Below are 25,304 nucleotides of genomic sequence, written 5' to 3'. Positions count from 1 at the left end.
ATGTACATTTTCTTTGCCATTTCTAGAATAAATTATATTTGCACGATGAAAACAAGTATAGAGTCAGGCTTAAAAATCTGGAGTGAGACCCAATTTACAAATGAGTCCAAAAAAGAAGCTGCAAATATTCAGGCAATAATGCTGAGCTCTTTATTAGTGAGCTTGAACTGCTTTTCTCAAACTAGTTTGAGCCATCCTTGGTGTGCCTGCAAGTGCTACAGCACCTTTGGACTCTCACCTGCTTACTCATGTCTGATTTACTATGTAGGCACTAATTACCTCTGAATTTATCTTTCTGACAACAAATGTAAGGTGAGAGCCATGCTGGAGCCAGAGTGTAGCAAGAATATAGGGTCTGATACATGGCAGCGTTGTCCCCGCTTACGGAGACCTCTGGACCATGGTGAGCCATGGGCAAGTGATTGCTGACTGTATGCATTTTCTGCTGTCCAGCTGAGCTGCTCCACCAAACACATGTGGGCATGCCTTCTGCCCATGGCTACTGAGAAAAAATGTGTTAGTTTAAACCAACTGTGTGATTTAAGGTAACGGTTTAATTGTGATGGATGTTTATATATAACCTGTATATCTCAGCTCTAACAAGGTAGGAGTGTGGCACAGCTGGCAAGCAGTATCTCACTAAGCCTTGGTAACTCAGTGTTCCTGATCTTCCATCCATAATCCATCCATACAGTTGCAAATGGAAACTGAACTGTGTTAGCTAAACTCGCTTTTGTGAAGTGGGGAGTAATTTCCTTTTATGTCCCTTTGACTGACAAAGGAGTGCAAACAGAGCATAATTGTGCTTACTGCTGCTTAGTAACCAAAGTCAGCATAACTCGGCTGTCTTTTTCACTCTTATGAACATGTAGGAAGAAGTTGAAGTCAGGCCCCTCCTTTAATTTACACTCTTCCTTTAAAACATCCTCTGTCTCCTGTTAATAAATTACACCAGTCAAGACTTGTACATGTAGGTCTGATCTGTTTGTAAACTTGCTTCCAAACCCTTTCAGTGTCAGCTGTAGCATCTCAGTTAGTAGAAATAGTCTCTCTTCAGTGACATGAAATTGCCTTTCCAAATGCCCTTCCCAATTCCAGCAAATGCACTTAGAAGGTGCGCCTCCAGCTGAAATAATCAAGAACTTTGAAACAGGTTGGGTTTTTTTTTTCTTTCTTGCAGGTTGTGAACACCAAAGTGAGATCCATGTTTAGGCAACTAGATCCATTTTGAGATTGATACAAATATAGCCATATTTTCAAAGGGGCTGAACAAATATAACTCAAATAAATTTACTGGCATTTCTTACTCCTTGTGAATTGAAAATCCATCCACACTTATTTAGTGTCCTAATGTAGATTTAGAACTGTGGATATATTCCATTGCTAACGCAACTAAATAGCTTTTCTGAGGTTTTGATCTGGTATATAAACCAGGTTTATTGGTTAAACCTGGTGTGTAGAAAGGCTAATTTGGAAGCAGCAGAAGTGTTTAAGCAACAGCTCTTAGTTCATGTGAAGTAACCTCATCACATGATCAGCTGATCCTTTACACTGATGGACTCACAACATCAGTGCTTTAAAGTTAGATGTTAAATATCCCAGTTGAAATCAGTCCAAAAATCCCATGTTGTTGCCCAGCCTGCAGGATTTACTTGCACCTTGATAAGTAGTAGTGGGAGTAATCACACAGAAGCCTACTTCTGTGAAAAACGGTATGTTGACAAAGATGAGATGTGTGTAAAAATAGGGCTGTTGTCTTGCATTATTATGTGTTATTGTTGTGCATGCAGCAAAACTATAACCCAGAGCAAAAGTGAGGGTAGAAGGAGTTTCTTCTGGATTTCTTCTCTCAGAGTAGGGGGTTTTGACTTCCTGTGGCAGAGCGTTTTTGGTGAGAGCAGATACCAACAGTACATTTTAAGTTCATAACGCCTTTTGCATTGTAAGTCACCTGCATCTGTGGTACTGAGCATGTTGTCCTAATCCAGAACCCATTCAGTGGGTTTTAAAGCATACAGGGAATACCAAGTTGGGGCATGCATCACTGCATGCATCGTGCACAAAACGCGCTTTTCTGTTTGCCAGCAGAAAAAAATTGCCTTAGGAAGTTGATTCAACTCTTTTTTTTTTTATTTAATGTTTTAGTCAGCATTAATTTCCATGGTTTGAAATACCTGGGAGAAGAGAATTTCCAGCAGTGGTAGGGCTGGAGCTCAGTTCTTTGAGCTAGATGAGAAATGTCAAGTGCAGAATAGAAAACAGTCATGTCCATTCCTGTATTCTAGCTACCGTAGTCTAGGAGACCTGCTGAAGCCTGTCATCTCATCTCCCTAATAAGATGTCTGTGACAGTATTCTGCAGGGATGGCTGTCTTCCTGAGTGTTTCTCAAGGAAAGGATAATCTGGGCCTTGTTGTCCAAGTGTCTCTGCTAGCTAAAGAGGTAGTCTAAGCAGCAGGAAAGTCCTTGGAACTACTGCTGACTGACCCTCGCTGATAATCTGGTGTACAGAAATCAAGTGAGACTATATACTTGTGTACTGAGCTCTGGAACCTGGTTAGCCTATCAGAAAACTAAAATATGGGGTAAGAGGTGCACTCATGTCATGGAGAGACTTATGTGAGTAGTAGTGTGATGCTTTTTTTTCTTCAGTATGAAAGTGGAAGTTCTTCCCTTCAGTCTCTAGCAGGCCACGGTAGGGGTTGTCTGAAAAACAGTTCTTTGTGGACATTTTTGCCACTAATCCATCTTGGTTCCCTGGAAGTTACTCTTAGAACTAATGGTCTCTACCTTCCTTGCTTTTAGCTGGCTTGCAAATATCTCTGTAGTTCTTTCAAAAGCTAGAAAAATGGTTACCACATGCCTGTGTCTTTCATGAACAAAATATACCCGCTTTGTACTTGGCTGCATGTCTGTTTGTAATTGATTTGTATGCTAGTTATATGTAGTCAAGGTACACTAAAGATGTAGGCTGCTTTTTGCTTCAAAATTTCAGCTGCAGTTTAACAGCCAAGAACTGTAGAAAGAGATACTACTTTAACATAGATTTAAAAGGTTAAGCAAGATTTTTTTAAGAAAAGCAATATAAACCAGCTTGAATTCTCATTCTGCATTACAGTTTGGACAACTCCTTTGCTAGAGGTGATGGCAAAAATAGTTCCTCTTGCTGTGTTCACATATATACAAAATAGAAGGTTGGATCTGCAGTTTCTATAAACGGATGCAGATCCACTATCAGATCCTCTGTTGGCATGAGTCTGCATGACTGTTGGAGTCAGCAGAGGGTACACAGATTTTGTCTGGTGGACAGAAAATTTGACCAACAGAAGATGCTTGACAGGAATAAAATCCCACTGGACAAGGATTTTTACAAGTAGTGATGTTATTTTATAACCTCACTCACTTCATTGTTGAATTCTTCCTAAATGATAACAAAGTCTATAAGGTTTGTCTTGAGAAGGGGTTGTGAAGATGAGTGTGCTCTTTCAGAGCATCCATCTGTTGTAACTCCATCTGGTTATCTCCCTGTGCTGAGGTTTGAGTGTTCTGCCTAGGGAGCAAAACCAGAATAGGTCAGCAAAGTAGTTTTCCCACCACCTTACACTAAAACCATGAGAATTGGCTTAAAAGCCTAGGGACAGAGCAATCAAGAAGATAGACAGTAAAATAGTCCATTAGTAAAAGTATTAGTCAAGCCATCAGTTTACAACTCCCCTTAGCATTGTGTCATTAAGAAATGTAATTGAAGGATGTCAGCTTAGCATTTAGATTTCATCAAACCTAGTAGAAAGCATACTGTTTCAGGAGGTTCTTAAGAGGACCTGCAAAAGAGAGAGGGGAGCTTGTACAAGCTGATATAGCAGATGTAGGCGTAACCAAATGCTTTGCTGGGAACTGTGCATGCTGCTGCCTTCTTACAACAGTTGTGAAGAAACTTACAGTGCCTGTGCTGCTGCTCCTGTCCTAATGAGCTTAAAGACTGTGTATCTGTACTGTGCAAACTATTTACAGCAATGCAAGGTGGTGGTGGTTGGGGGGGCGAAGAGGTGGCTGTGCTCTCATTGATGCCTAGAAGGAGATTTTGTATAACCAACGATAATGTTGATGGGAGTTTACCCATATAAATAATCTCATACATCAATGGGAGAAGAGGCCATGAGCTGCTTAGGACTTCTGTTTCTTGCACATAACAATGCTTTCAGTGGAAATGGCAGTTCTGTATAGTCCAAGATGCACAAAAATAAAACCATGACAAGCCATGAAAAGAGTGGCTTCCAGGAGACTGACCCACTACCAGAAACCTCCTTAAAGTAAATAAATGTTTTGTTATGGAATTTGTGGTTCCAAGACTACAGTCTGTATTAATGCATCGTGTTGGCAATGTTTAATTAATATTGATATGTGGTCTTCTTAAAAAATGACCAATATTTTTGTGCATCCCTGGTACTTTTCAATGAAAAGACATTTTATACAGAATTGCAATACTACTTTAATACTGCTATGCAAGAAAAAATGAGGTTTTGCTATTTTTATTCAGTTGGTGTTGTTTTTTTTTTCAGCTTAGAAGCTTTATGCTTTTAAAGTAGTTATGACTTTACTACATTAAAGATACAGTATCCTTTTCTACTTCCCCACTGCATCCCTTCTCACTTCATATATAGAATAATAGTTTTGCAGTCCAGTGTTTCCCAAGGAAATCTTAACAGTAACATGATTTGACCATTTACAACTGTAGTGTATTTGTATTTGGAGCTTCCCTCAAAGCCAGCAGCAACATGGAGAGCCTCCCTCAGCTGTAACAAACGCTAAGGGACTTTTTGGTTAAAACTAATTTAAACCATTATAAGTTGCAATCATAGCAAACCCTTAAGTGTTGGTCACATACTGCTTAAAATACTTGTTGCTTAAGTCCCAGTCTTTTATAATAAGGCTATGTAGCCTAACAAGCCATGCTGCTAACATTAATTTTATTGGCAAATAAATTGATTTAAAATAAGCCCAAAACATAAATCTGTGTTTCCATCTTATTTAACTTTTGTAGCATACCTAGTTTCATATGGTAGTAAGAGCTGAAAAGGTCTCTAAGCATTAGTTTTAATTTAGATGACATTCAAAATTTAAACATTATAAAAATGACCAGTAAATTTATATGCCAGCATGTTTATTGGTTGCAGATGTTCAGATACTTATAAATGGGTGTAATTTTAATTACTCTCAAATTAGCATCCAGATGCTAACTGTGTATGTTTGCTCTGTGGAGACACAACGTTAAAAATATATACCTATATTTAAATGAACGGATACTGTCTCTTTAAGAAAAGCATTTATGTTCTGTCGATGGAAACATTGAACCTGAAGTGTGAAACATGAGAATTTTTACAACTATGTACCATATGAAACATGACAAAGTGTAGCTCCTTATTTGATTGAATAAGAATAGCATCACGTCATTATATTTAATTACGCTTATGTATCAGAATGTGTTTGTTAAATCTCATAATGAAATACTGATGTAAGGTATTTCCATTTTTAAATGTGTACCAGAATTTTTTTTATTTCAGAAAAGCTCTGAATGTTGAATGTGTGTTAAGTCTCCAGGAATGTAACAAGTTGATAAAAACCCCAGCCAAGTCCATCCTCCTTACAGGAAAAAAAAAAGCTTGAATTTCTTTTTTTGGATATTTGTTTTGCAGCTTTCTACGTCTTAAGGCAGAGAATAGCCAGCCTAAGGTGCCAGCCCAAAGGTTAGCTGAACATATTTCTTGAAATAATTTTGGCAAGGTTATGACTTGGAGTTATGGCCTCTAAGTCATAAGTTTACATGAAAACTATAATACGTGACAAGAAGATGTAGATGTTATTTTATTTTTTTCCTCCTTTAAACATTGGATTTGGGGAAGATGGGGGGGAAGGAAATGAACAGGGCTGTTTTATCCCAGTTACATATCTGATGAGATATTTATTGCACTTTTCCTTTTTCCCTCTTCTCCTTTTTCTTTATTTTACCCTCAAGCCCCAGGCAACATTTTTTCCTTCCTGCAAATTGTTTCTACTCCCAGCACCATATTTACAAGCTGTCAGACTTAGGAGCCCTAATTTGCTTTCACAGTATTGGATCACGTGCAGTGGGAGGTTAGTTTGGGATGGCTGAAGCACTTATTGCCCCCCGTTGCCTGCTTTGCACCTCCACTACAGGTTGTCATTCCCACAACAGGGAAGCTTTACAGCCCCTGCTCTACAGCCGTGTACAACCTGGCATGCTAGAGCAAAATGAAATCAACACAGCTCTACCTTGGTACCCAGGGCTGTAGTCCACTGCTGCTTAGGAATTGGCGTGTCTTGTTTGCTCATCTCTGTGGCGGGCGTACCAGTCTTTAGAAAGGGGAGCAAAGCAATCAGCTGTTCATCTGTCTGTGAAAGTCATCTTTGTTACTGTGATACAGAAGTTACTCTGCTGAAGCCAGTGGGTGTTATATTCTACTAAACAAAATAGCAATAGGGCCCAGTTTGTTTTCTGCCACCACACGTAGAAACGCTTACGCTAGCCTGCTTCTACCTGCTGGAATTCAGGAGACACACAGAGAAAGATTCAGGTAACAAACAGGCATCTGAGATGATAGAGCACTGTTCTTCAAGCAATTACCATGAGCCACTCGAAATGCAAACATGAAAAGATTGACAAAGCATGAACTATTTCTTGCTTTTCTAATTTTGCATTGTGTTAGATCAAATTTTCACTGTTTTTTAAAAAGAGTATTTAAGTGCATAAGCATTAGATTAACTTTCACTGACTTCATTAAATCCTATTGATTTCAGTGTTACCCATGCTTAAGTTATGCATGCTTTTAAGAGCATTTTGGAATAGCAAGGCATTCATGAACTAGGGCCTGGATTTGTCTATGCAGTTTAGAAACACATTTGGCAGCAGTCATAGCCAAGCAAAGAATTCAGTGCAATGAATAGCCCACACTGGTTGCAGTTTGTCATGTTAATGTGCTGTTAGCAGAATCATATGTGCAAACTGAGTAACTGATTTACCCAGGCAAATGTAGTAGTGGTGCATGAAAAATTAGGAGCCGCTTACTTAATGGAACTGTATGTTTCAGATGGAAGCTTAAGCATGCACTTTGACAACATTTGTTATCATGAATGTTAAAAACAAGTGAAAGTAATTTGTGAAAAAATATTCAGGCATTAGTTATTACCATTTTATCTGATGATATTATTGGTCTGTAGTTACAGAAGTTGGTCAAGGACATTTATTATCTTTCAAAAAATAGAGTAAGGAATGTTTTGCATATGAAATTATCTGAAAATTAATACCTAGTTGCCCTAGTTAGGCTTTTTAAGTGCTGCAGAGATATATGTTGTGAGTGCTAGTACACTTATTTGGGAAGCAAAGTTATTTTTTCAGAAGTAATTATGTAATGTGAGTTATAGCTATGACATGTTTTGACCACCTCCTGGTAACTGTGTGGTAGGTTAAGCTTTATGCATTCTCCTGCATTTGTATATAGTTGAACAAAAAAAGAAATATGTACCTCTGAAAGAGCTGCAGTGATTTATTTTACAAATTAGTTCATACCTTTGGGATCCTAGATCCAAATTACTGAATAAGGCAGATTTATTTTCCTGAGTGTGTTTTTATGCAATTGCATGATTTGCAAAGAATTGCAAAAAGTAAATGGAAAGAGACAGACGTGAGCTGAAGATGGCTCTGAGGAAGAGAAGTAAAGAACTTGAGGTGGTGGTCTGTTAGCACCACAGGACAAAGGGAGCCAGTTTCAGGTGAAGAAGGAAACATAGGAAAGCTTGTTTCACCAACACGCAAGTCTTGTTATAAAGTTGGCACTGGGGGAACGTAAGTACCAATCTTAAGATTGGAAGTCTGTTCTGCATTCAGCAGTGTAAGAGGATCCAGTAAAGGTTTGTGAAGCTGAAGCGTATGTAATCATCTCTGGGCTGATGCACAAATTACTTTCTGCGTTTGGGCGAACTGGATTTTAAGGAGCTGGGATTTAGAGTCAGAATAAATAGGGGGCTATATGTTACTTGGGAAGAGAGGGAAGAAGCAAGGCCGTTCAGGCAGATGGTCAGCATAGTTTGTTTCAGATGCAGGTGTTCTTATGCATATTCTTAGATTTCAGAGAGGTGAAAATAGAAGTTCAAGGACAGGTTGGACATCTGCAGTCTGGCATTTTGAGGCAGATTTGAGTGGAGGGATGCAGAAAGAGCAATTAAGGACTTTGAGGGCAACTTCTGTCAATGAAACCCTCTTGTGGGCATCACGCAAGAAAGAAAATGCAAGGAATAAGAAATAACTATTAAGGAACAGAAATTAAGAGGCAAAGCAGAGAAAAAGAATGTAAGAATTATACACAGAATTATACGCAAGGCTGTTTTGATGAAAGATGTAGCTAGGAGCACTGAAAAAAACAAAGAAGAGTTAAACTGGTAGAGATACTCCACTAAGAAAGCTCAGGGATTTCCATTGTTGGCCACAAATGAAGAGGAGGAGTTAGGCACGTAGGAACCAGGCAGTGCAACCATCTGGTTCGGATTCCACCAAACAGTGTTTGGTAATTAAGAAGTAAATCATTAATGTTAAAATTCTAGATGAGAAGGAATAGAGGAGACAGCATGCGTTGGTCATCCATGCCCTCAAAAGATGGGCAGCTTAGTGCAGAGGAACTGACAAAACCCGAGGGGGATTTCCAAAGTGGTTCCGAGGAAACTGTGTGCAGGGGGAAAATACAGATGAAATTTTAAAAAACCCAGCATTATAGACCCATAATGAATTGATTGAATGTGTTTTTCATTTATTATTTTTATGCAACAATTAAAAAATAATAATTCAGAATATTGAGTCCTGCTCAGACACCACCAGCAGCTAGTAGTGGTTGGGAAGATTGGTGGCTTCTGGCTTTTACACAAGCATAACACATGTTAACAGCATGTGCATTTCACCAGAGATTCTTTCTCCCCCTCTCCCACACTTGGAAAAGAAAACCCAACCCTAAACCCAAACCACTCATTCATGTTTCAATTCCTTGTGTTATTTTCACAGGAAGTTTAATTTGTCCTGAAGTTTAAGTGAGACTTAAAATGTGGTATTGATCATCTTATTTTGGAGGAAAAGGTAGTTCTTGCCAACCTTTAAAATAGGTACTCTGTTAGATTTATGGCCAAATAAAAGGCTTTAGGATACCTCCTTGTCTCCATTTAAGTCAGTGGGAACTGAGACAGAGCAAGTCTTCACATCTGGCACAAAAAAAGAATTTAAAATGATCAAACTGAAACGAATAATCAGGAGACCAGAGTTTATTTGCTGATATCTCTTGAATGAATTGTGCAACAAAATGAAATGGCAAGTTTAGTTGTAGTTTATTCTATGGCCTAGATAAATAAGCAGCGGTTGACTGAAGATGAAAATAGCTGTGCTTAGAATTTCTTTCTCTCTCAGTCCACGTTACTACCCAATGGGAATTTAAATTTTTTCAGAGAGGAGTCCTTGGAGAAATGGAAGGTCTTTGTTGATATTGATTCAACAATAAATTAGCAATCTTGTTTTTAGTGGCATTTGTCTATACAAGTGTACTTTTAACATTTGTTTAAAACAATTACTATTTTAAAGAGTAGAAAGTTTTTGCTTCTTATTGGCAACCTTTTCAGACTCATCTTCTGGACTTCATTGCCTTACGTGTGTAAGAGAGTGTCTTTCTCAGCCTCATGTAACTCTCCACTGTCTACATTTCCTTCTTGCCTAGTAGGGAAGCGAGTGTTACGTAGCAGACTGAAGTCCATGGACGTGGCTTGTTTCAGTCATTGTAAATGTGAGTTGATGGGAAAGAAATGCTGTTCTATTGGTTGTTGTTGTTGGTTGTGGGGGAATTTTTAAATTGTCAAGATGCAAAGAGTATTAGTTGGGAGACTTTTTTCCCCACTACTTATGAATCTTAATGTGTTAAAAAAATGGATAAACTCCGTGTGTTTGTGTGTGACCAGAGCAACTGAAATATTCTATTCTATCTGGAATTTTGCAAGAAAGTAAGTAAAGTGGAAAATTCAAAGAAAAAACCCAGTCACATCAGCATATATGGTGTATGCCTAGACTCATACCAAACAGCTGAAATATATCTGCCTGCTATTAAAAAAAATGCTGAAAGGCAGGCTCAAGCTTATTTTTATACCTGGATCTCACTGTTGACCGTGCTCAAAGGGAAGCCTTTGGGAGTCAGCCAGTGTTACCTCTGCTGCGGTGCAGGGGATGCTCCTCCTTTGGAGAAGGCAGCATTTGCAGGCTGCAGATGCGAGCCCGAGCCAGCCCACCTCTCTGGGCCCTGTGACTCCGGTAAAGGTCAGTCGGAAGGGCATATAGATGTGGTTGGTGGAACCGCAGCCAGGTGTGCGGACTTGGCTGAACGCTGTCTGCTTCTGAAGTCCTGAGGACTGTGCAAAGCCACCCCCCTGCTCAAGTTAATGGGAGGATATACAAATTGCTTGGTGAAGGTGGCTTGATTCCTGGTAGGAAATATTGTGGGATGTATCTGTGGTGTTAGCTGAGCTTACTGCAAAGCACTTTTCTGTCGCGTATAGAAATTCTTCATTGTATAGAATTTCAGCAGCTGTGTATAAATGAGATGCATAATACTTAAGTAGCCAAAGTGCACAGAATGTACTCTAATAACTAGGATTTCTGCAAGTATGGTGTTTGGCAGCAAACATAGGTTTCCAAATACCTGTTTAATGTGCAAAAAAAGCATTTTATGATGACTTTGACTTTATTGATAGTGATTTATTTGCTAACCGTTAGGAAGCTTCCCATGTGGTAGTAGAGATCCTGAAGCTGTAGACTGCTGAAGGGCTGAGATCTCCTTTAACTGAGACTTTTAAAAACAGAGGAGAGAGGTATTTGTCATGTGATTTAAATGCATTTCTTAATTATATCTTGAGACTAGGTGGTAGACTAGATCAGGAGTTACTGACCTGTGTGCCATACAAGACGTTAAATACTGCACAGTATGGAGCTACGTTTGTTGAGATGTATTGGACTAGATGATCTCTTCAAGATCACATAGATCCGATTGCTTGATTTAGTAACATGCCCTATGTTACATGTTTCATATCTGTAGACAGTTGTATATTATTTTAAACAAAAGCTAATACATATTTTTTGTTCTAGTATGGTATCTGACCTATGTGGTTAACTGAGAGAATTAAGCAAAACATCCAATTCCTAATATAAGTGTATTTGACCTTCTGAATTAGAGGAACATTTTCATTTTGAAATGAAATGAAAGTCTCGTTTATTTCATTACTGAATTTTATAAGGCTTTTCTTCTTCAAGTATGAGAACTTTTATCTCTATCTGAGCTGCTGCTAATTTATGATCTATGCAATTGAGGGAGGGACCAAGACTTTTTTAAAGTCAGCTACACAAAAGTTGCCACAGGTTCAGCTACTGAACTGTAACACTTCACACCAAGCTGATCCCATGGTGCTTTGTGTTTTTTAAAGAGTAATTATTACCTAACTATATCCCACTCCACAATATGGATTTTCTGTAAAGTGTGGTTGAAATTTCATGGAAGCTTTCAAAAACATAGTAATTTCTCTACTGTAGTTTAGATCACATCTTTTTTCCCAGTGACTTCAAAGTCGTGAAGTTGGTCTTCATAGTCTTCATTTTGCCACCATCTCGTCTAATTAGACTTGGGTCTATGATGTCAGGAAGATAAGAGTCTCAGTGCCTAAATGGGCTCTTACACAAAGAAGATCTTTTTTCCTGCTTATGACCATAGTGATTAAAAAAGCAGTAATTTTTTCCAAGTACAATGTTCTAGAAGTTCTTCTTCAGTCAAATCTGTCCATTACCCAAGGGCATACTTTTTGAAACATACATTTTAGTAGTCTAAGCAACCCCTTTCCCAAATGCTTTGATTGAAAGTTGTTTCTAAATCTGAATCCCATTTCTTTGTTTCTGGACAGTGTTTAATGGAAAAAAATAAATATCTTGCATTAACTAGAAACATTCCTCTCTGTTGCCTTTTAAGATATTCCTTAAGACAGTTTTAGAAAAGAGACTGCACCGTTGTGTTAGGAAGATCTGTCAAGAGCTGTGCTGTAGATTTAAAACAAGGTTTTATCTTCTCAGGGGATATCACTGGCCATATATATGTGTGTATATATAACGTTTAAACAAAAAAAACGCCCTGATAACAAAGGGCAAATGCAGTCCTAAAACTGGAGCAAACTCCTATGCTGACAGTTGCTTCTGTGGATGCATTTGTGGGAATTGCTGATTCTGAATGCTTTCAATCTTAATGGAGAAGATTTTAGAACATCAGAGTTATATTTGCATAGTTCTTCCACAACCAAAACTAATCTCTTGTTCCTCTTTTAATTTTGTTTAATTCAACTCTGTTGAACAGCTTGGCTAGAATGCAAGCTACATTTTTGAGTGCCTTCTGACAGATTTCTGTTAAATTACATCCTTAATACATGCAGTTTTATGATACAGCCTGTTGTCAGATTAATTAATGTTACAGCTGGATCTAGTTAGTTACTTTGCAAATTCCAAATGATACTGTTAGTTTAGAAAATGAACTTAAAGCCAGGGTAAATAGTAAATCCTGATTACAGGATATTCAAGTTATGCCACCTTCTGATTTCTGTCTAATTTGTGTCCATCTTGCTTGAACAGTAAGCTCACCAGAATTTTGCATCTGCATTTTTGTCATATAATGATAAACAACATTTTAGAGGATAGTAAATGGTTTAGTTTTCCAGTAGGTTGGAACAGTATGTTTAGTATAGAAAGACATTTCTAATAAAAAAGAGACTTGGAAATGTTGTTTAAAGTTTTCAGCTGTAAAATGGTTTCCAGAGTTAGGCAGGATTCATTACACTCTGCAAATATTCCTGTTAGCTAATCCTACATCAGTAGATTATACATTTGTGCATGAATTCTTCTATTTCTTGAAAAGCAATGCTTGTTTTATTATTGAAGTTTTAGAAGTTTGTTTTATGAATTTTATTTGTGTTATATTGAGAGAGGTACCAAAAAATGGCTTCCAAGCTGTTATTTCTTGGAGTTCTGTGTTTATGCTCCATTTGGGGAATTAGAAATTACTTGGCAAATTTGACTGGAAGCAGAGTAGACCATAACTTCACGTTCTGAGACTGTATCTGTATAGCAGGCTGGGTAATAAATGCTTGAAATGTTCTGAATAGAAGTAATTTGGATATGTGCAGTGATAAAGCAGCATATTACAGTCAGTGTTGCTTTTGCTTTTACCCAGTCCTTTCTTCCTCCAAAAGAAAAAAAAAAAATAATAAATAATTCCCATGCCAGAATCCAAACACCCACAAGGGAGAGATTTAGGCAAAACATTGCTTAATAAGGGGGTAAAGAGTGTTGCCTTATAGTCAGAGGAAAACGGTGAATGCCAGGATCTGCGCTACTGCCTGTCGGTGACTGAACTATAGTTTTGTTTGTATGTCACCTATGACACTGATGTATGTGTTTTCTGTATAGCTGGGGCATGTTCCAGGTTTACCGAATTCCATGGCATGAATCATAGTATATATATACACATAGAGAGAGCAAGTGAAGACACAGTGTCTGCTTGCTGATGAGGTATTAAAAGGGTTTAATATCCCAGAAACAGCACAATGAAATTTTGTAGAAAAATAGACTACTAATAAGTATCTCACTCTTCCCGCGTGTATTGGGATGGTGGCTATTTTTGGAGGTGCAGCTGATGTTGGAACAGTAGTAGTTGAAGCATATAATGATGCTGAAGGGAGGAACATAAATGGTACTATTTGTTAGCTCATTGCCATTTGTTTCAAAGTAAAGCGCTGTCAGCCATGACTGGAGTGGAAGAATAATGAGTATTCCTCTATTTGCAGCTATATGTCAGCCAGGATGCAAACACGGTGAATGCATTGGGCCAAACAAATGTAAGTGCTACCCGGGATACACTGGAAAAACCTGCAACCAAGGTAAGAAAGTGAAGTCCAAGAAAGAGAATTTCTTCTTGAAATCATAGAAGTATTGATCCCTCTCCCTCCAAATGCTGTGTGTGTCACCTGCGTTTATAGGGTAATGAACTCATAGACCAAGCTACTGTTGTAGCTATTCTGATTATGGGACTGACATTTGTAGAGACAATGACATCTGCAGTGGGATGACACAGGGGAAAAATTACTTTCATTCAGATTAAATCAATGAGATTAATGTAAAGTATGTATTTACATGCTCTCCTGAATCTGAATCAAATTATTTAAATTTGCGGTCAGGATTGATATTTCATAAATTCACAATTCTCAGGTTTGGATAGTGAAATAATATTTTGTTTAATTAAAAAAAAATTCATTCATGCATTCCAGTTGTTGTGTTTCTAATCCTGAACTACCTAGGTAGCAATAAACTGTAGTGCATACTTCAGAGTTGGAAAGATGAAGCGTTCTCTTACTGAATTATCAATATAGTTTCATTGTAGTTTCTTTGCCAAAAATGATCTCCAAAACATGTAATGGTATAAAAATCATAGAGTATAAAACGGAATTGTAATACACGATTTATTAGACTTCGGTGCCGAAGACGTGTTCACATACAAAGGTATCTCAATAAGACGGTTCTCTTTTCCAGTTGTCTCAGCCTGCAGGAAAAGTTCATAAGTTTTCCGATAGTGCTGAGGAAGTATGGTAGAAAAGTGTGATATTTAGAACTACGTTGCTGTTCAGAAATGTATCCTGATGTTTGCTAACCTTCTTTTGATGTGTTGATTTTAGAGTGAATTATTTTCTTTTAAGAAAGATATGTATTTATTTTCAGATTTACTAATCCTTCCCAAACTGATGTGGAAATGAATGTTGTAATTTTCAGTTTTGTTTTAAGTTTTATTTATTCTGTCACCTCTCAGATTATCCCCTTTTCCCTTTACTCTGGTGTTGTGGTGGTTGTTACAATTTTATTATTCTGCACCTGTTTTGGTCAGTCTGGAACTTTTTTAGAAAACTGTGCAGTGAACTAACAGTTGTTATGTCTATATGTAACAGTTTTTACACATACTAATTAATAATATCAAGAATGCTGTGCAAATTGCTGAAGACTGCAGTCTTGAGCTAAGCTATTCACTTTCCACTAAATGCTAAGGAAGGAAAAAAATGTGGTGATAAGTGATTAAAGGAAGCCTTTTAGGCAGTATTGATCAAATATTCTTGCATGGTATTGGTGGCAAAGTTGCCACGGCAGATGTGCGTGAGGTTTCTGAGATGCCTTTTGACTGTGGTGTCCCAAATGTACACCAGTTCAGGTGACTACAGCCTATATCTCTTCTACTGTATGGCAAGACCCTTGTGGTGTTCTGGGGTCAGGGCATGCGTTCTTGCCATGTGCCAATTCCATGTTAGGATGAGACCTGAAAGCGTATAGTGGATGCAGAGTGTGCTTTTGCCAGGAGGAAATTCAAATCGCACAGGTTAAGTATGACCTATGTTGTTATGCCTTCATGTAGCACCTGCCCTGTTCAGTCCATGGGCCATCTTTCTCACTTCTGTTCTAGAATAATAATTCTCAATAACAGAAGGTAATGGTGTTGGCAGAAGAAATGGTAGAGTTCCCCTGCAGAGATGGAAGTCTTTCTAGGATGTGTTGAATGGTGCTGGGCTGTATGCTCAGGTTCTTGGTGAAAGGCGTTCTTTGAGTACAAGCGCTGATAAACAGGCTTTACGTCACTTCTTCTCATGGCCTTCGTGGATCAAGCTGTATTCCAGGGACTAATGCAAGAGATGAACCCAGCCTCACAGCAGAACTGTCGAACCCTGACTGTGTGATGATGCCTGGATGCTTGCCCTTTTCCAGTGGCACTGCAGCTGCTGTGGCAATCTAGACCTTGCTTTAGGTCACCCAGAAGTTAGGATTAGCTGATACTTCTTTTATTATGTTGCTATCATCAGCAATTAAATTGCAGTGACTCTGTATAAGAGCTAACCACGTGCTCTCCCTACAGCATTCAAATCTCCTGAGTGGCTTTAGTGTTTCCCCTCTAGCTTTTTGATCCCAGGTTTACAGCTGTAACCGGTTAAGAAAAAAGCTGAGCAACTCAAAAGAAAATACACTGTGCCAGCTCTCTAATTTGTAGTGATAATAACAGAACTAATACTTCTTTCAAAATGTGTTCATCAGAAAATTGATACGTGCTCTTCAGTAAGACCTATTTTCACAGACAAATACAAATAGTTGAAAACTTGTGATTTTTGCTGGCAGTCTAAAGCATATGCAGGTTAACTTTGTGCGGCTGGGAAAGGTTGTCTTTATGCAAAGAATGTAAGGCTGCTTTTCTGTATAACTTACTGTCCTCTTACCCTGTTTGTTCCAGGAACGTGATGCAAAGTTTGCTACTTTCTGGTTTTGTAATGCAATTCTTGTCAGCACTTGAGAGAGAGAGAGAGAAAGAGATGATTTTTTTTTTTTTTTTTTAATGATGACTTAATGCATATTACAAAGATCTGGTAATTTCATTTTTATTATGCCTTCTTCCTATCCTATGAAGATGAGCATCTATCTACAAGTCCACCTGGTCAGAGCAGTGCAGCACTTCTGTTCCGCCCCCTGGATCATCATGCAAGAAATATAGCATCAAGGGGTGAGATGGTCCTGTACTTCAGGTGGCGTGCTCCTTCTACCTGCACGGCTTGAAACAGTAATACAATTTCTTGCAGAGGGGTTGGAGGCTACCAGACCGATGGCTGTGATGCAAAAGCTGAACCTGCAGTGTCATTAGCATGCAGAGCAAATAACTGATTGTATTTCCTTGATGCTGTGTGTCTGTGTTCTGAAAAGGCTTGACTCTCCACCATACTCATGATTGTAACTTGCTTTTGTTTGTTTCCTCTGCTCTTCTTTCAGGGCCTGCACTTTTTGTTTGCTTCCAAGTTCCTTTGTAAAGTGGGAGCAATGGAAGTTGTTTATCAGGTTAGATGAAGACAAAACTGTGATTTACATAAAGCTGGAAGTTGAAGAAAATGAGGGTTGTTAATGTCCGCACTTGGCAGCTGTTGATTAATCAGACTAAGTGAAGCGAATAAAACTCTCTTAGGGTGATACAAATCTCCTGTCATAATTTTGACAGGTTTGACAGGTAGTGTGATGGTAGTTGCTGGAAATGAAAGCTGATCTACTGTTTATAATATGGTGATAACAGTTTAATTTTTTACTTGGTTTCTGGTCCCTGGTTTTCTGTTTCCAAAGTTTGAGTAAATTTGGTATTGAATATTTGACCTCTGTCTTGCCTGATCCAAGGTAGCTAATAGGCAGAAAAAGGCAGTTAAGTGTGTGCTCAAGACGGTCATTATTCAGGATCATGTGTGGTGTCACACAGTAGTCAAAGAAGTCACATCCAGATTTTCCAGCATAGCACTCTTGTCCTTTCCTTGCATTCACGTTTTCATTTCATTTCTTTAACAATAAAATACTTGTGCTCAGCAGCCTGCGCTTATGTTGTAGACCTGCTTTCCATAGTGCCCAAAACTGTCAGTCTGCTTTCATGTACAGCACTGTCTTATGTTATTTTGAAATTAAGAATGCTGGTTTTGCTTTGACTGTACAATTGTAGGCAACATGGGATTTTAAGGCAACATGGGAATTCAAGTGGTTGAACAATGAAATTCTCAAGTGCAGGGCAGTGAGTGGACGTTCCCGCGAAGAAATTAATGGGATTTGTTAAACGTTTTAATAATGTTGGGCTTTGTAGTTTAAATTCCAGCGTGAGATTAAAAGTTATTTTATATAGAAGAAATAATGATATTTTATTAATAAGAAAAACAATGCTAAAGTGTTTTTTTTATTAGCCTTTGAGTTTATACATTTAGCTTTCAGGGTTTTTTTTTTGGAGGAAACTTCTACTGTTTTCTTATTTCCTCCTTTGATGCATAGACATTTATACTGAGATGTCTTCATAGATGTTGCCTGAAATACACAATTGATAAGTAACCAGCATTTGTTCAAGAGGTGTGTTGCTACAGCTGATTTTTTGACTGCTAACATTAGCCTGAACCTGTTCTTGAAAAAATAGACCTTACTTAAGGAACAAGAAACACACAAGCCGATAGAGTGTATAAATAGCTGGAATGTTTCAGCGTTCCTCCAGTCCACGTGCAGTACATCCAGACTCTTCTTAGGGAAGCATGCTGTTACGGATTGTGGGTGCCTGGAGGTGGATCAAGAGAGCTGTCAGCGTATTCATACAGGCCTTTATGTAGAACCAGTAGGACCTGCCAGTAATTGTAAAATGTGCCTCCTAGGAAACTGAGTGGTGCTTGTCGTGCGATTTCCCAGTATATGCTTGTCTGTGCTGGTGAAAAGAAGAAGAGTTGCATTTTGGGGAAAATAAGATGGGCTGAGCAGTACGCTCTAACACACCTAACCTATCTGCAGGCTGGCTTCTCTCTTAAGCAGCCACAGCACTGCCAGTACTTGTTTTCCTAAACAGTAGCACTCTTTCTGACTCCATGAGGTTAAAAACTTCTTTCTCTCGAGAAGTAATTTCAAAGGCAAAAGTGAAAACCCACGACACATGAGGTTTAGGTTTAAGTGGAGTTGTGCTAACAGCCTATTTCTGCTGCCTTGTGACCTTAGCTTTCTGTTAACGTCAGCAAGGTTAAAAAACTTTTTCAAGGCACAGGCATTTTACTTTCAGCATGTTTTTTAAGATGTGACTCAAAAGCTGATGTTGACAGCATTTGTTGACAGGCAGAAATAGAATGAAGCAAAGACAATAGAAATAATTTAGTCAAAATGCCACAAATGAAAAGTGTGTGATGTGATATCCTAATACAGTTGATTGCACCTACTTTTTAAGATCAGGTTATTCTCAGAGTATGTTACTAATAGCTGTCTACTTGTCAATACCAGAGCTTTCATTTCTGTACTAAGAATATTTTGTACCAAATGGTGGTGTAGTATTCAGAGTCCTGTAGAAAGATCCAATTATTTAAGGCTCATAATGTAATCTATACTTTATGCAAGGTGGTAAACTGAGAACAGTCATAAATTCTTATAATTTTAAACTTTGGATCTGTGGTTGCAGCTCTGGAAATAAATGTGAGACAGTTCTTGAGGGTGCAGTCTTCCCGAGTATCTGAACTTAGGAGCTGATGTGCAGTGGGATGCAAGCACTAAAAGTTAACACAGGCACTGTTAAAATCCTGCCCTGTCAGCTTAATTGCAGCATTACCTTTCCTCATTCTGTCCCTACTTCTAGTTAAGTATTTTGTACTTAGCTCTGTTACACATTTATTTTGAAAAGTGATGCTTTATGTACAAAAGAGGAAGAATACAGATATTTTAGACTTCTAGAACTTTTCTTTCTCTCACTTCAGAAGGGTTGTTGTCAGAATAGAATAGTCAACAGTGTTGGCTCTGTGGGGGTACTTTTATAAATTGAAGTCGTCAAACTAACAGAGTATTTGAATTTAACAATGACTTTAACAGACATGTTGCATGTGTAATAAATATGTTAAAGCAGCTATAATGTCTGTCAGGAGCTGCCTAATTGTAGTAAGTTTTACAGAAGAAACAAAAAAACAGCTTTTTGTGCTGCCCAGAGAAGTCTGCCTCCCAAAATGTAAGCTTTCACCTGTTTATTATGGAGCATTTTTATGTAAAGTTTTTTTAACACAAAGATTTTCACAACAAAAGCTTGCCCTTCTCCTCTAGCATCATCATCTGCTGCTTTGCCATTTGACATACACACGTACTCTATCAATAGTCACAACTCTTAGCTGAAGATCCCGCTTTCACACTAGAAAATGTACATCTCTTCTACAGCTCAAACCCAGCAGGTACACTCTTGTGAGTGTGGTATTGGTGCCTAGCAACTCCAAAAATGTTCTCAGACTCCCAAAGAGTGAGAGTTGAAAAGGGATGCATGATCCGCAGAAAGACTGTGGAGACGGTTGTCACTCCTTGTTTGTCAAGACACAGGTCCAGCCCTTATTTTGGCAACTCTTCCTCACTGAAGTCCTGCTGACGCTCACCTGGTCTTCCTCGCCACTCCAGAAGCAAATGTTTCCCTTCAGGCTTCCTAGAAAAGTCTTGTTCAGCCTTCTGCAGGAAGAAAGGGAAAATTATGTCCCTTGCCACTACCCTCTTGTAGCAGAGGGGAGCAGGAAGTATTCTTATCCCTAAACCTGCTGCTCTTCCCGAGGCCTTGGAAAATGAAGTATCCATCCTTTAGGGAAAGGGTTTGGGGAGGGGCAAGTACCTGTCTGCATGACGCTTGTTCTTCCTTGACCCCATGAGGATGAAAACAAAGTAGGTCAGAAGACAACAGATTCAATGATACACATAAACAGTTAAAAATTACGGACTTCATTCTAACCAGAGGTATGTTCGTCTGTCTGTTTTAACGTCTTAACTCTAAGCCTTCACACCTAGTCCATAGAAAGCAGGTGTGTCCTTCTCAGCTGGCATTTTATAAAGTGGCTACTGTGTTTGTGTGTCTACCACACAGTAGGAACCCCAAGGCTTACTTTTCTGCTACGTGAATTAGGGAGTGACTTTTGATGAGAATGTGCTTAACAGTGGAGATGGCTCTTTGAAAAGTTCCTGGAAATAACCATGACTCTTACTGTAATGGACCTCCAGACAGCATTGTGCAATATTAGAGATGAGGGTCCATAATTCATTTGTTTAAGTACTTGCTGGCTGGATTTGTGAACAGATTTATTATTTTCACCTTTATTGTCATCTTTATTCATCAGTACACAAATAACTAAGTAACAAATTACTCTGGTTTACCCAGATAAAACCAACGTGTATTCTTTCTTGGAAGAGAATTCTGAAGGAAATGCTCGCTCAATCGTTACTTCTTGTGAGAAGCCTTGTCTACTAATACAAAAATTGTAGGCTGAATATTTTCAGTTAAAGTCATGAATTCTGTATTAAACTGTAAATCTGAAATAGCAGCCTTGATGGATAGTCCTTGACAAATATCACTGATGTCAGATACTTTTTTTCAATATTTTATAGATGGTAAGGAATACACTTTCTCTAGGATTGTTTAAAGTAGGTTTGCATCAGCTTTCCTACCTTCCTCTGCGACTAATTTTGAAGCATGAGAGCGAATCACTGAATGGCTATCAGAATCACTGATAGTGATTGCAGCAGTGATTGATATTTGCTTTCTCCCTCCTCTTCTCCAGAGCTCTGGCTGGTTCTGGATGTGGCATCAATGTGAATAGTGGCAACATGTGGGCAGCCTGAGCTTATGCATTCCCTAATGAAACTTTTGTTGGCACTTAATCTAATGCTAAGACTGTCATTTCTGAAAGGATATCTGTGAAAGAGAAGAATATACGCCACTTGGCAGGAGGGGTGAACAGTGCTTCATGCAGGATGTTCTGGACACTTGCTAATTAGCTGGACTGCATATAAAAAGCTAATTGCCATATTTTTCCTTCATTCTCCATGAACTTGAAGTTGTAATTTTTTCACACATACTTTGTATGTTTTCTTTTCCCACCCCCTTCCCATTTACCTTTCATTTCAGATCTAAATGAGTGTGGACTAAAGCCACGGCCGTGCAAACACCGGTGTATGAATACCTACGGCAGCTACAAGTGCTACTGTCTGAACGGCTACATGCTTATGCCAGATGGAACGTGCTCAAGTACGGCAAGGCTTGTTGCTTGCTTTTTTCAAGCTCCTCAAGATCCCTGCTTGGGTTTCCCTGGGAAACTTTTATGAGATGAAGATGAGTCCCAAAGTAAAAGATTAATCTTGCTGGAAATTAGGCAGTTGTACAAGATGAGCTGCTTTTTTCTAATGAAATTAGGCTGAACAAAACAAGAACAAATATTTTGATTTTATTAGTTTTATTACAAGTTTCCCCAGAAGCATTCTTCAGTGCTGTAAATCACTGTTAACTGGCCTTCAAGAACAAGTGCTTGCAGTTTTCATTGCAGCAAGACACCTGCAGTTCCACTGTGTTATGTCCTTATGAATGTAAAGTCATTAAAGCTGCAGATGTTGGTTGTTTGGCTGGTATAAAATTGTATTGTCATCTCTCTGGAGATCAGGTTCCTACTTGCTCCCATAAAAGTGGATGTTTTAAGTGTCTGGGTAGAGAGAAGGGGTGAGAAATTACCTTTAATTAAAGATGCTCTGATCTGAAAATGGCAGGACTGTCCAGGACGGTTTATAGTACATACTGGGCTTTATATTCCTCATGGGGGCTGCATTCCGTGACAGAACTTGCTATAATTGTGGTGCTGTGCCCTTTTTTTTTTTTTTTTTTTTTTTCCTTCAAGATGCAATTTGTGGAAAGAAAAAATTTACTGCATATGCGTTTGCTCTTTAAAGCCTGAATGGACACCTGTCAAATTCAATAAGCATTTTTCCACTTCTGTCTAATTATATGACATCTTAAGTCTCCAAAGTTCTCCGAAGTAATTTTCTAGTACTGATCCGAGTCCTTATCTAAATATGTTAAATTATATTTCCCTAGATGCCCTTTCTTGCTCAATGGCAAACTGTCAGTATGGCTGTGATGTACTGAAAGGGGAAGTACGCTGCCGCTGTCCTTCTCCAGGACTGCAGCTGGGGCCTGATGGAAGGACTTGCATAGGTAGGTGATCAAATGTAGATTTCATTTTTTTTCTCCAAAATGTTTTTATCCTTACACTGAATGCAGTTCAAGAGAGTTTATCAGATGTATTTAAAATGCATCATACGTGCAGCGTAAAGACGTTAATAATGAGAATCAGGATAGGCATTTTGCTCAAGTGCTCTCAAGTGGTCTGTGTCAGAGATCGCCAGCGTTTTCCTCCAGTCGTGCAAGTTTCATTGACTGCATAAGACTTGCGTGGGCTGCTTGGCATCCAAGCCCTCGGCCCTTACCACTCCTGTTACTGGGTCATTTTAAACAATGCCTAACAGAGACTTCAAAATACCTGCCTGCATAAAAAAAAGAATGGGGAGGTCAGCTCTCCTTCATACCCAACAAGGTGGTGCCTAGGTTCAGGGAGTAGAGGGATGATTTGTGCAAATCACTGAGATTGTACTGGGACAAGGTGAAGGTCTGTGCATGCTCCCAATATTAATGGGATTGAAGCTACTGTCTTTCTTCCATACTCTGAAAACTCCAGGTAAAAATAAACTTGGGAATTCAGACTGTATAAAGGTGAAATGTTTTGTTCCCACATTCATGAACATAGAAAAGGCACTTATGGTTAATCAGACGGTGTTGTGCCACACTCTACTATGGTCTGAAGAACAGTGTGACATGTGATTTCATTAGTCATTAACTATACAACCTGAGTGGATATGCTGCTTCAGTGATTTTATTATTTATATCCTATGCAGTGCTACAGTTCCATAACCAGTAACAACACTTGCACCTGAAAGAATGTAAGAGAATGTGGATCCCTTAATTATCCATTCGGGTATCGTGGCTGTCCACAGGGGAGATGGTTCTCCAAGTGGCTGACCCACGTTGACCAAGAATTTGTTGGCAGAGCGAGGGACAGATTCTACATCTCCTGATAGGAGGAGCAGGCTCAGCTTTAAGTCAGAGGCCTTCTGAAGTGCATGATTGGCATGTCTATGTATGCAAAAGAATAGGTAGAAAAGAAGGAAAATAAAACCACCATTGTCACATGCTGAAGGGGTTGAATTGTGATTAATCACGCTGTGGACATTAAGGCAGATGGAGATCTTTGGAAGAGATCTCTAACAAAGAGAGCAGAGTGATTTTAAGTATAAATAATAACTTGTTATACTAAGTACAGAAATTTGCTAGAAAAATACTTGCGACATTCTCCTAGTGTGCATTTTTATATTCAGGCAAACTTCATACTTTGAAATAAACAAAATGCATTTTTAATGCTGATGACTAGCACTCAAACCAGCTATGTAGTTTTATGAAGTGCTTTCAGTTCTTTAGTGTAGTTCCACTTTTTTTCCCAGAAAGGTGAAGAACTGTGTACCCACATTTCAGTTGAGTGTGCATCATTCAGATAGATCTCATAACCCATTTTTAAAATTTTCCACAAAAATTTCAGTGCAGTCTTGTACAATACAGAGAAAGTAGTCACAGCAAGAGATGTCTGTCCTTCATGGATCATAACATGATCTACTCACCTTTTTTTGGTAAGAACTGATTGCAACATGCACCCTTTTTGTGTTATTTCTTTATTGACCTTGAGTTTTACAAAAACCAGTAAATACCTCCAAGAATTGAAGCTATTCAGGGCTAAGACTGTGCCTTTTCCTCTCATGTGTACAAGCCCATCACTATTGGGTTGGTCATCAGCTCCTGTGAGGGTCTGGGTATTGCTGTAGTACAAATAGAAGTGTAGATGGTGACAAAAAATTTGAAGTGTGCGTTGGCTGCAGCTCATGAAATCCTTGTTTGAGGAGAGTTTGAAAGACAGCTGGGAATGTAATGCTTATTTTTAGCACAGGTGGAAATTCCTCCAGGCATTATTCTATTCTTAGTTCAACCCATGCTGATGATTCTTTTTTTAAAATGTAATTTCCAGACAATCAGTAAAGAGCCACCAAACAATTTGGCTATGAAGGTAAATCATATAAACTAAATAACAACGAACTGAAAAAGAATTCAGGAAAGTATTTGGTCAAAATATGGATTAATTGATTAATGACTCTTGAATCAATAAATCAGTGTTGCCAGCTTTTTGCATTTGGACTTTATTTAATGAAATTAGCAGTATACACATTTCAGCTTCAGAAGGTCTGAAATTCTTTGAGGACTGAAAATAATTATTTTCACTGTAAAATAAATTCTTTCTAGTTGTTTTGGTTGTATATAGAAACTTGAAAATATGGCCTTGTAAACTTAAAAATCATCCTATTTTTATATCAATCTCATTGTTGTTTACTGCTTGAACTGGTAATACGATCATACAGCAGGAGAGAAGCAAGACTTTGTAATTCTGCTTGTTTGTTGAATACTGACCATCACACCTATTAGGTGCTGTCTGTATTATGTGCCTTTGGAGCAGCTCCCTGGCACTAAGCCTGGGCATGTACCCCCATGGCAGACCAGGCTGAGATCAGTATACAAATCACCCCTTTGTGGCCCAGTTTTCGTAGGAAGCAGGCATGTGCTGCAGCATGTTGCAGCAGGCAAAGGGAAACAGCCTTACACCATTTGGGCCCAGGTGCGAATTGGCACGGGTCCACAGATTTGAAAGAAGCCACAGTCATTGTACTATTTGAGAACTGCAGGAAACTAATCGTAAGCACGTGCATACCAGCTTCTGGCTAATGAT

At 38.6% G+C, this 25,304-nt stretch overlaps 1 protein-coding gene across 4 annotated transcripts in view; it reads left to right on the top strand.

The window, feature by feature from the left end:
- The window catches only part of NPNT (nephronectin), a 52,477-nt gene that overhangs the window by 3,937 nt on the left and 23,236 nt on the right, over nucleotides 1-25,304 (top strand). For 3 of the 4 annotated variants that reach the window (XR_007507873.1, XM_049815466.1, XM_049815465.1), the window contains exons 3-5: nucleotides 13,914-14,006; nucleotides 21,560-21,679; nucleotides 22,517-22,636. Coding sequence is in view for 3 of the 4 variants with exons in the window: in XM_049815466.1 (XP_049671423.1) it covers nucleotides 13,914-14,006; nucleotides 21,560-21,679; nucleotides 22,517-22,636 (333 nt within the window). In the remaining variant the exon portion in view is untranslated. Of the gene's footprint in view, nucleotides 1-5,692; nucleotides 5,744-13,913; nucleotides 14,007-21,559; nucleotides 21,680-22,516; nucleotides 22,637-25,304 lie in introns of all 4 variants that reach the window. The other variant, XM_049815467.1, reaches the window with a different exon arrangement.

Source organism: Accipiter gentilis, chromosome 12 (assembly GCF_929443795.1).
Source record: "Accipiter gentilis chromosome 12, bAccGen1.1, whole genome shotgun sequence".
In the NCBI taxonomy this organism is placed as follows: Eukaryota; Metazoa; Chordata; class Aves; order Accipitriformes; family Accipitridae; genus Astur; species Astur gentilis.
The sequence above is the reverse complement of the archived record's forward strand: the minus strand, read 5'-3'. Positions and strand labels throughout refer to the sequence as shown.